Below are 11,764 nucleotides of genomic sequence, written 5' to 3'. Positions count from 1 at the left end.
AAGGGAAGGTATGGTCATAGAGACATTCAGAGTCTGTAGGGCAGATGATAATTGGGATGAGTTTGGGAAAACAGGCTGGAAGACAATCATAAACACAAGAGATTCTACAGAATCTGGAAATCTTCAGCAAGACATACAAACTGCTGGTGGAACTCAGCAAGTCAGGCAGCATCAATGGAAAGGAATAAACAGAAGATGCTTTGGGTCGAGGCCCTTCATCAGGAATCATTACCATTATGATGATCATAATTGGGGTCAGAAAAGGAAGGAGCCTATCAAGAGTATGACCTGGAGATGTTTGTCAGTTAGAGGTGTTAAATAGGAGAACAATGAGTGGTGAAGGAAATGTTCATGACAGGGTGGTGGGGAAACATTCAGAGTGACATCAGAGAAAGGATCAGTGGAGGTATAGAACACCAGAAGGAGAAAAGTCAACGGCAGTCTGAAGTTGCTTAGGTCACAAAGCTGAGGCCGAAGGAGGAAAAGATCTCCATAAGAAACAAACATGTAGCTTATAGGTGTGAGAGGCAATGAGGATCTTTAGGAAGATTGTCCAAGAGCAGATGATCAGAAGAGAAGCAAGTACCAGCATAGAAATATTTACTATGTTAAACATTCATTCTCTCCAGTCCACTGTGGACGTAGGATATGTCCTATACAAACTGCATAATCGCCCAGGACACTGCAGTGGTACCAAACCACATGGTCCCATCATTATGAAGTAAGGAGCAGTGGGCAAGGGACCACCACCAGTTGCAATTTCTCTTCCAATCAGACACTATCCTGACTTTAATGTGAATAAGTGTGAGGTTATCCACTTTGGGAGTAAGAACAGGAAGGCAGATCTGAATGGTGTAGAGTTAGGTAAGGGAGAAATATGAAGAGATCTAGGAGTCCTTGTTCATCAGTCACTGAAGGTGAATGAGCAAGTGCAGCAGGCAGTGAAGAAGGCTAATGGAATGTTGGCCTTTATTACAAAGGGAATTGAGTACAAGAGCAAGGGAATCCTTTTGCATTTGTACAGGGCCCTGGTGAGACCACACCTGGAGTATTGTGTACAGTTTTGGTCTCCAGGGTTAAGAAAGGACATCCTGGCTATAGAGGAATTGCAGCGTAGATTCACGAGGTTAATTCCTGGGATGTCCGGACTGTCTTTCGCAGAGAGGTTAGAGAGACTGGGCTTGTACACGTTGGAATTAGAGAGATTGAGAGGGGATCTGATTGCAACATATAAGATTATTAAGGGATTGGACAAGGTAGAGGCAGGAAATATGTTCCAGATGCTGGGAGAGTCCAGTACCAGAGGGCATGGTTTGAGAAGAAGGGGTCCATTTAGGACAGAGTTAAGGAAAACCTTCTTCTTCCAGAGAGTTGTGGGGGTCTGGAATGCACTGCCTCAGATGCAGTGGAGACCAATTCTCTGGGTGCTTTCAAGAAGGAGCTAGATAGGTATCTTATAGATAGGGGAATCAAGGGATATGGGGACAAGGCAGGAACCGGGTATTGATAGTAGATGATCAGCCATGATCTCAGAATGGCAGTGCAGCCTCGAAGGGCCGAATGGTCTACTTCTGCACCTATTGTCTATTGTCTATTGACTTGAAAATCTATCATTGGTCTTTGAGTCTCAATCATGGAACTTCCTGCCTATTGACACTGTGGAAATAACTTCACCAAATGGACTATACAATAATTCAAGAAGGCAGCTCTCTGCAGCCTTCCCGACAGCAATTAAGGAAAGGTGTTAAATGCTGGTTTTGCCAGCATTGTTTGCATACTGAAAAATAAACACATATTTACTAAGAAGCTGAATATGATTCATCTTGACATTAACTCTAAAGCCATTTCTAACGTAAGTACATCCGACATATGAAATTAGCTCCATTTTGTGTTTATACCTTACACATATCAGTCAGCCATGATTCTTCTCCCTTGTCTATATACCCATGAACCACAAACCGAGTTTTTTTGGTTCGGTCAAAGTTAGAGTTTTCAATTGTTGAAGGATTATCTGGAGAAATTTCCTGTGGAGAGAGCATACTACAGTGTAATTATACTTTAACATCTCTTTACCAAAACAATAGGGTCAAGATGAGACTGCAGAAAGTTGTGAACTCAGTTAGTTCCATCATGGGCACTAGCCTCCATAGCATCTTCAAAGAGCAATGCCTCAAAAAGAGAGGAAAAAGTGGTGAGAGAGTGTTCATGGGTTCAATGTCCATTCAGAAATCTGGTTGCAGTTGGGAAGAAGCTGTTCCTGAAAAGCTGAGTGTGTGCCTTCAGGCTCCTGTACCTTCTCTTTGATGGTAGACGACATGTCCAGGGTGATGGGGGTCTTTAATGTAGATGTGTTTGTGTTATTAAATATTTAAGAGTTGTAAAGTAAAAATGAAATAGAACTTTCAATGAGTAGATGGAACACCTTCATGTGAGTACAAAGTTAATTGAAATAGTACTTGCAATGAAAGTGTGGTGGGGTGTTGGTAGGGGTGGGGGGAGTAAGAGTTAGATAATGGAGGTTATGTCTAACTCCTGTTGCTTGATGCTCTTCATAAAATGTCATTGCTCTTTTAGGATTACTTGCATGAATATAAATGATTTCTGAGTGACAATTCAATTTCCTTGTCAAATCCAGCTCAGTGTTTCTTCCCATTCAATTTAGATCCAAATGTTCTACTTGTCAACCTAACTGTGACTCAGAATTTGCAGGTTTGCCCTATTCGAGGATTTAAAGAAATTGTATGACATCATTGCTTTGAAGGGTCTGCATTGTTGGAGATACAGCTCAAGAGCCAGATGCATTGGTAAGGTGGAGTGAAGAATGGAGATGTTGGATTCACTAATTTAAGGTGGAGTTTACTTCAAGTCCTGCTAAATTCAGAAGCAGAACTGACCAGCACACACAAAAAGGTGACTTTGGGAGGCCGGTGGGACGGAAGACAAGGAACAAGACCAGGAGGGATTTAGAGCTCTTGGGGAGGGGGAGGGGACAACAACAATGAATTAGAGGGCAGAATTCCATATGGCCCTGCGGGTGGTGGTGGGAGATCATTATTGCCTTCTGAAGAAGAACAGAACAATATCAGAGGAGGTGAGATGGAAAGGGTGGTTGGAATGGCAATTGTAGCAATGGGTAAGAATGCAAATTGCAACCATCAGCTCTCGCTTTCCACCTACCAATAGGTTTCCCAGGAAAGGAGGCCAGGAAAGGTTATTTTTAGAATAGTTTTGAATTCAAAGGGTCACTGCCTCATTATAATATTTAAACGTACAAAGCTTCTTCAGTGGTCAGATTGGTTTCTCGCGTTGCCAAGGAATTAAGAGTAAGGGTAGGCTTCAGGGTTCCGATCACTACAGTATTTACTCTTCCTGTCACACCACTTCAGCCTGCTAACCCCAACAAAGGCTTTTCAGAGCCAATGTTTCTCCAAATTGAATTGAAAGATCCAGAGTTTTTCATCAGTTCTCCGCAAGCCCTCATTCTCTGGCACTGGTTCATAACTCACCAAAACCACAATATCTTATTACATGGTCATTGGTTTTACCCCTGTTTGGGGCTCAGCCAGCTCTATCATGGGCACAAGCCTTGTCACCATCAATAACACCTTCAATGCCTCCATCATCAAGCACACTCACCATCCAGGACTTGGCTTCTTCTCGTTACTGCCATCAGAGGGGAGGTATAGGAGCCTGTACACCCAACGGTTTAGGAACAGCGTCTTCTCCTCTGCCATCAGATTTTTGAACGGTGCATGAACCCATGACCACTACCTCACTCTTCCTCTTTTGCATTTACTTTTGTTTTATTGGAATTTATAGGAACCTTTCACGCCTTGCACTGTACTGACATCACAAAGCTACATATTTCATGACATATGTCATTTATAACAAAACTGTTTCTGAAAATAGCTTTAAAATAATGTCCTAACATGTATTATAAATGTAGGCTATTTATTTCTTATTCTCAACACGCAATGAGGCTTTGAAGTTTACCAGAGACCACATTCACACCCTGTGAGTGTTGGATGGAAAATGTCAAAGTGAGGTTTTGTACAAACTCCCTGTGACTACACAGGCTTCCTCTTTGTCCTTCAGTTTCTTTCCATGTCACAGAGATGTGTGAACAGATATTGGTTAACTGGCACGTAAATTGCCTCTGTTGTGTAAGAGTGGTAGAATCTAGGCAAAGTTGCTGAGGATGTGGGAAAAACAAAATCAGAATCAGGCTTAATATCACCAGCAAATGTAATGAAATCAGTTGTTTAGTGGCAGCAGTGTATTGCAATACATAGTAATAACAACTATAAGTTACAATAAGTATATATAAAAATAAGTTAAATACATAGTGCAAAAAGAGAGGGGAAGATTTTGAGGTGGTGTTCATGGGTTCATTGTCCACTCAGTAATCTGATAATAGTGGGGGAGAAGCTGTTCCTGAATCATTGAGTGTGTGTCTTCAGGCTCCTGTCCCTCCTCCATGATGGTAGTAATGAGAAGAGGACATGTCCTGAATGATGGATGCGATCTATTTGAGGCAGCACCTTTTGAAGGGGTACTGGGTACTGGATACTGAGGAAGCCAGTGCGCATGATGCAGATTATATATTCAGACTCTTGAATGGAGCTCTCATACACTGACAGCTGAACTTTTGAACCTCTCAATCTACCTGATACACTTGATTTTTTTAAAATCTGCACTGCACTTTCTGTGTAGAGAAAGCACAATATTCAATTTCCTTTCTCTGCATACTTATGTGTGGCAGGATCTGACTGGCATGCAGCTTCTCACTGTATCTTGGTGATTGATTGTCCATCATATCTGATGATGAACTGCACAACAGAACCTGTGCAGGAGAGTTTTTAAAGTGGACCATTGTACCGGGGCAGTTCCACTTTCTCAACCACGGAAGCCTGAGTCCAATGGTATGAGTAGTTGTCACAACTGGAATCTTCTTTGGTTGCCATGGATGAACGTGACTTTTTCTGTGCCTTATCATGCCCCTCACTCTCCTCAAAGCTTTGCAGAATCGACCCTGGCCGTTGGATCTTGCTGTTGATCTCATCAGCCCAGTCCACTGAAGCTGTCGTAGCATGCAAGGAGAGGCAAAGTCCTATCTCACTGGGGTATGAGGCCCACCAGCATATCTTGGTACATGTGACAATAATAAATGAATACCAGTCTGCTCTCCCATCAGTCACCTCCTGCCCCATCTGTGAGAAGTCCACAGTGTCGATACTGGCCACCTCCCAACCCACAAAATCAGAATGGAAACAGGTTATCCATGAATCTGAGGGACTACAGAAGAAGAAGAAATATCTACCACACCCAACCAGTATTTTCTTTAAATCTCTCCCCTTCCCCATTCATCTTCATTCTCTTTCCTTCCATTACATCAGCTTTCTCTTTTCTACTCTTGACAATCCTAATTCCAGTTTATCATTCAGTCTTCCAGTTAACAAGAGGGGGAAATGGAGGGCTGTGTGGGAGGGAAGGCTTAGATTGATCGTGGAGTAGGTTAAACTGTTGGCACAACATTGCAGGACAAGGAGTCTGTACTGTGCTGGATGTTCTCAATTTGAATAGTCTTGAACTCCGGAGCTGAATTTGACATCTAGATCTGATTGATCTGCTGCATATTTTCCGAACTTTCATTTTATTCTTTTGAAGTGTCAAGTTCCCATTTAATTTCTTTCTTTATTGTGATTATGTGGTAACCACATTTTATTTCTTTTTAGAAATGTAACGTGGAACAGCCCTTCAAGCTGTTCCAGCCGGCAATCCCCCAATTTAACCCTAGCCTAATCACAGTACAATTTACAATGACCAATTAACCTACCAGCTGGTACATCTTTGGACTGTGGGAGGAAACTGGAGCACCCGGAGAATATATATACATTCCACAGAGAGGATGTACAGACTCCTTAGTTATGATGTCAGAATTAAACTCCGAACTCTGACAACCTGAGCTACAAAAGTGTTGCCCTAACTGTTATGATATTGTGGTGCCTATTTTAAAGAGTAACTTTAACAGTACCTGATGAGCTGCTGTATTGCTTCTTGTCCAAAGCAAAAAACGTATATTAATATCCTCTGGAGACCAGGGTAGTCTTTTAATAGGTCTTTGCTTTGTTCCACCCCATGGAACGTCGTCAGTAAAGCAGCCCAAATTGTTGAAGCAGATTTCATCAGCTGTAAAGAGGAGTTACTTTAAAAGTAAATTTCATAAACAAGGATATAAAAGAAGCAACTTTTATGTTGTCCTCATTTAGGTCAGAGTGTAAATAGTCAGTTAATAGAAAGGGATAAACACAAGAAATTCTACAGATGCTGGAAATCCAGATCAACACATGGACAATGCTGAAGGAACTCAGCAGGAGAGGTAGCATAAATAGAAATGAATAAACAGTCAATGCTTCAAGCTGAGACCCTTCTTCAGGACTGGGAGAGGAGAGGAAAGAGGCCAGAATTAGAAGGTGTGGGGGGGGGGGGGGGGAGGAAGGGAAGGAGATCAAACTTGAAAGTGAATTGAATTGATGAAAGAGATCTGTCAAAATTGAAAATCAATATAGACAAATGAAAAGGTGTTTTGATGAAAAGTGGTCAATGAAATATCTTTTTTTCTCTTTGCCACAGGTCTCAGAGCTGGTGGTTTTGCTTTAGTATTAGGGAATTATGGATTCGGAAAGTTAACCACATCATGAAGATCTCAGGCTGAGACATTAAACTGTATGTCCAGCTACCACTGAGCATAATAAATCTGAGAAACTGCAATAAGGCTCTAATAATGGGGTTTGGCTGAAATTTATCCTTCAACACATACCAAAAGTACAGCTCAGTAAATCTGTGACTTGTGACTTAGATCAGGTTTATTGTTCATTCATGTCCCTACTGGTTGTAGGGCTCGTACATGTATGCAGTGGGTACCCCTTCTGTCTAAATTGTTACCGAAACTACTAATTACGATCTTTAAATTTAGAACATGTGCTGTGTAAATGTGGCTTCTATTCATTCTTGTCACAATCTGACCAGCAAACCGAGTTTGCAACAAGTGAAATTTTTACACCATCTACTTGACCACCTGGTTTGATCCACTCTATAATTTTTACTACTTCCCCACAAAAAAGTTATTGAACTCCTTTTAACTTTGATTGGATTCTTACTTGGCAATAGGAGTATTGAGACCATAAAATTAATTCACATAAATAACTCTGTGCTTTGTAACATGAATATGACTGGACAGAAATTGTTTTGCTATATATTATGCCTCCCTGCCAGACGCGCTGAATAACTTCTACGCTCATTTTGAGGTGGAAAATGATGTGGCAGCGAGGAAGTCCACCCCTCCTACAAATGACCAGGTGCTGTGTCTCACCGTGACCGATGTGAGAAGATCCCTGCGCAGGGTCAACCCACGGAAGGCTGCTGGACCAGACAACATTCCTGGTAGAGTACTCAGAGAATGTGCAGACCAGCTAGCAGATGTTCTCACTGACATCTTCAACATCTCCCTGAGCAGTGCCACCATTCCAACGTGCTTCAAGGCCGCCACCATCGTCCCTGTGCCAAAGAAGTTTTCAGTGTCCTGCCTAAATGACTACCATCCCATTGCACTCACATCCATCATCATGAAGTGTTTCGAGAGGCTCGTCATGAGGCATATCAAGACCCTGCTGCCCCTCTCACTGGACACCCTACAGTTTGTGTACCATCCCAACCACTCAACAGACGACGCCATTGCCACCACCCTCCACCTGGCCCTAACCCAGGTAAACAAAAGACACGTACATTCAAACGCTGTTCATAGACTTCAGTTCAGCATTCAACACAATCATCCCTCAGAAACTGATTGGAAAGCTGAGCCTACTGGGCCTCAACACCTCCCTCTGCAACTGGATCCTAGACTTCCTTACTGGGAGACCTCAGTCAGTCCGGATTGGGAGCAGCATCTCCAACACCATCACACTGAGCACGGGGGGCCCCCAGGGCTGTGTGCTCAGTCCACTGCTGTTCACTCTGCTGACCCACGACTGTGCTGCAACACACAGCTCGAACCATATCATCAGGTTCGCCGATGACACGACTGTGGTGGGTCTCATCAGCAAGAACGACAAGTCAGCTTACAGAGAGGAGGTGCAGCAGCTAACGGACTGGTGCAGAGCCAACAATCTGTCTCTGAATGTGAATAAAACAAAAGAGATGGTTGTTGACTTCAGGAGGGCACAGAGCGACCACTCCCCACTGAACATCGACGGTTTCTTGGTAGAGATCATTAAGAGCACCAAATTTCTTAGTGTTCACCTGGCAGAGAATCTCACCTGGTCCCGCAACACCAGCTCCATAGCAAAGAAAGCCCAGCAGCGTCTCTACTTTCTGCGAAGGCTGAGGAAAGTCCATCTCCCACCCCCCATCCTCATCACATTCTAAAGGGGTTCTATTGAGAGCATCCTGAGCAGCTGCGTCACTGCCTGGTTCGGAAATTGCACCATCTCGGATCGCAAGACCCTGCAGCAGATAGTGAGGTCAGCTGAAAAGATCATCGGGGTCTCTCTTCCCGCCATTACAGACATTTACACTACATGCTGCATCCGCAAAGCAAACAGCATTATGCAGGACCTCACGCACTCCTCATACAATCTCTTCTCCCTCCTGCCATCTGGGAAAAGAAGCATTCGGGCTCTCACGACCAGACTATGTAACAGTTTCTTCCCTCAAGCTATCAGACTCCTCAATACCCACAGCCTGGACTGACACCAACTTACTGCCCTATTGTCTTGTTTATTACAAACGTTTGTATTTATTGTAATGCCTGCACTGTTTTGTGCGCTTTATGCAGTCCTGGGCAGGTCTGTAGTCTAGTGTTTTTTTCTGTGTTGTTTTTTACGTAGTTCAGTCTAGTTTTTGTACTGTGTCATGTAACACCATGGTCCTGAAAAACATTGTCTTGTTTTTACTGTGTACTGTACCAGCAGTCATGGTCGAAATGACAATAAAAAGTGACTTGACTTGATATAGTACAATATTATATATATTATATAATTTAATATATTCTGTAATGATCAATAAATCAATTGTTTGGAACCAAATGACATGGACTGGTGTCTCAGGGCTAGGTGTGTCTGCACCATGCCATTCCCCCTCCCCCACTGCCTCTGGCACTTCTTCTCTGTCACCCCTCCCACGGCGCCCCACCCTCGCCATTCGCAACACCCTTTGCTCCTGACAGATTTACAATCTTGCTGTCTGCTCCACATTGACAAATACAGTGCTGTACAAAGGTTTTAGGCACCCTAGCTATATACATGCACCAAAGACCTTTGCACAGTACTGTTATATATTATATTGTAATTACTTTGCTCATTTGCTGACATACTACAAATGACAAATCCATCAAGAATCAAGATTCAAGATTGTTTAATGTCATTTCCTGTACATAAGTGTAAAAGAGAACAAAATAATTGCTATTCCAGATATATAGATATATTGTTTTTTCCATAAAGTGACGCTAGACACAGGACTGTCTGTACGTAAAGTGACTGACAGGAAATGATAAAGTAGTAGTGGTCGGGAGTGTAGAGAAGTGGTTTAGTGGGTGGAGGTGTTGATCAACCTTACTACTTGAAGGAAGTAACTGTTTGGTGGTCCTGGCCTAGATGATACATAGCCTCCTCCCTGATGGGAGTTGGACAAACAGTCCATGAGCAGGGTGGGTGGGATCCTTCATGATGTTACTGGCCCTTTTCTGGCACCTTTCTGTATGTATGTCCTTGATGCGGGGTCGGCTGGTGCTGGTGATATGTTGGACAGTTTGGACTATCCATTGTAGAGCCTTCCTGTCTGTCACAGAAAAGCTAATATGTAAATCTGAAGTACACAAATACACCGCAGTGAACAGAATATACAAAGAAATTATCACAGCTCTTGAGCAGAAACTCAAGAAATATGTTGTTTTCATGATGGACACAAAATTGATAGCAGTAAGACCATTGTCAGCAACTTCTATTATTCTGTTCTTACCTTTCACTGCATCGCCCAAAGCAACCACTGCGATTATAAACCACAGCATCTGCAAGGAAATTTACAAGGAAACATTATCACCATTATCGAGAATGAAAATAATGTATTGAAACTTACTCCACTTACGTTAGCGGATGTCTCAGCTGAAAGACAGCGGCCAGTTGAAGCTTCTATGTAATGTGCATTCGCATATATACACCGCGCTCTTGTTTGCTCTGTAACTATTTTTATCTGTGTGAAATGGGCAGATGACAAATTAATTATTGGAGAAAATTTAACCAATGCCACATAGCTTTATGAGTACAATAAACTGTTACCGATAAAAATTTTCAATTCAGAAACATTTCTTGTTTTGTTTCAAAATGCTTATCTAGGAAATAATAAAGTGATTTACACAGCTGCAGGCTGTCTCATATTGCATTAGCTATAATAAATATTATCAAGCTGCAATAATAGCAAATAATTATAGCTCGAATATGTAACCATTATTAATTTATGATATCTGTTTTCACAAGGATTGGACCTGATGGAAAAACTCTACTTCATATATAAAAACTTGTATTTCTGTGGCATTTCTCAGTTTTTCCAAAAGATTTCAAAATGCTTTCCAGCCAATTATGTTTTTTAAAAGTATTGTCACTGTTGTAATATCAAACACAATTCAGTGAGATCCCATAACTAGAAATGACCAATCACCTCCCACAAGTACCAATGTCCAAATAATCTGCTTTAAAAATATTGACTGAGGGATAAACAGTTTGTCAGGGATAACAATGTGTACTTGGAAAATTGTCACGAGATCTCTGACAACCACCCAAGATGTCAAACCTTGGTTTAATGATGGGTGGCACGGTTGGGGTATCACTTTACAGCTCCAGCAATCTCCGCTTGGGGTTCAATTCCTGCTGCTGCCTGAAAGGAGTTTGTATGTTGTTCCTGTCATCTGGTGGGTTTCCTCTGGGTGCTCCAGTTTCCTCCCACAGTCTAAAGATGTAGGGTTAGGCTTAGTGAGTTGTGAGACCACTATGTTGGTACTGGATAGCTGGCAACACTTATGGACTGCCTAGCACAATCCTCGCTGATTTAATGTGAATCAAGTATTGCATTTCACTGTATGCTTCAATGTTTTGGTGTACATGTAATCTTTAATCTTTAAGGCCAGAACCTCTAACAGTGATGACCTTTCTCAGTACTCAGTGCAGGTCAGTTCAGATCTTCATGCTTGGGTTTACTGAGGTGAGACAGCCTTCTCACATCTTATCCAAGCTTTAACAAATAGGCTACAATTTCTTATTGCTTCAATACCCCATAATAATCAGTTACATTAATGGATGTTAAAGAACTTTATGGATATTGGTTAGAAAAATAGCAACTGGAAAGAGAGAGATTAGGTTGGAGAGAGACTTGGTTCGGCTTCTAATGGCAGATGAAGTAAAGGCCAGATATACAGGAAATTAGAGTAAGATGAATGTAAAGCAACTGCAGTAGTTTACAGAAAAAGAGGAAGCAAGAACATAAGAAATAGGAGCAGGAGCCGGCCATCTGGCCTGTCAAGCCTCCCTCCACCATTCAATAAGATCATGGCTGATCTGGCAATGAACTCATCTCCACCTACCTACCTTTTCCCCATAACCCTTAGTTCCCCCACTATGCAAAAATTTATTCAACTTTGTCTTAAATATATTTACTGAGGTAGCTTCCACTGCTTCATTGGGCAGAGAAATCCACAGATTCACCATTCTCTGGGAAA

The 11,764-nt window shown here is 42.1% G+C and overlaps 1 protein-coding gene across 1 annotated transcript in view; it reads right to left on the bottom strand.

Annotated features, from left to right (window-relative positions):
- Window positions 1-10,225, bottom strand: part of LOC140715499 (pancreatic lipase-related protein 2-like) — a 25,463-nt gene extending 15,238 nt beyond the window's left edge. The window contains exons 1-4 of the mRNA XM_073027833.1: window positions 10,141-10,225; window positions 10,015-10,063; window positions 6,035-6,189; window positions 1,899-2,024 (exon numbers count right to left, since the gene is read on the bottom strand). Coding sequence (XP_072883934.1) covers window positions 1,899-2,024; window positions 6,035-6,189; window positions 10,015-10,063 — 330 coding nt within the window. The 5' untranslated portion in view covers window positions 10,141-10,225. The remainder of the gene's footprint in view (window positions 1-1,898; window positions 2,025-6,034; window positions 6,190-10,014; window positions 10,064-10,140) is intronic.
- Window positions 10,226-11,764: the final 1,539 nt, after the last annotated feature.

Source organism: Hemitrygon akajei, chromosome 23, assembly GCF_048418815.1.
Source record: "Hemitrygon akajei chromosome 23, sHemAka1.3, whole genome shotgun sequence".
NCBI classification, from domain to species: Eukaryota; Metazoa; Chordata; class Chondrichthyes; order Myliobatiformes; family Dasyatidae; genus Hemitrygon; species Hemitrygon akajei.
Note: the sequence above shows the minus strand (reverse complement) of the source record. Positions and strands in the feature narration are given on the sequence as shown.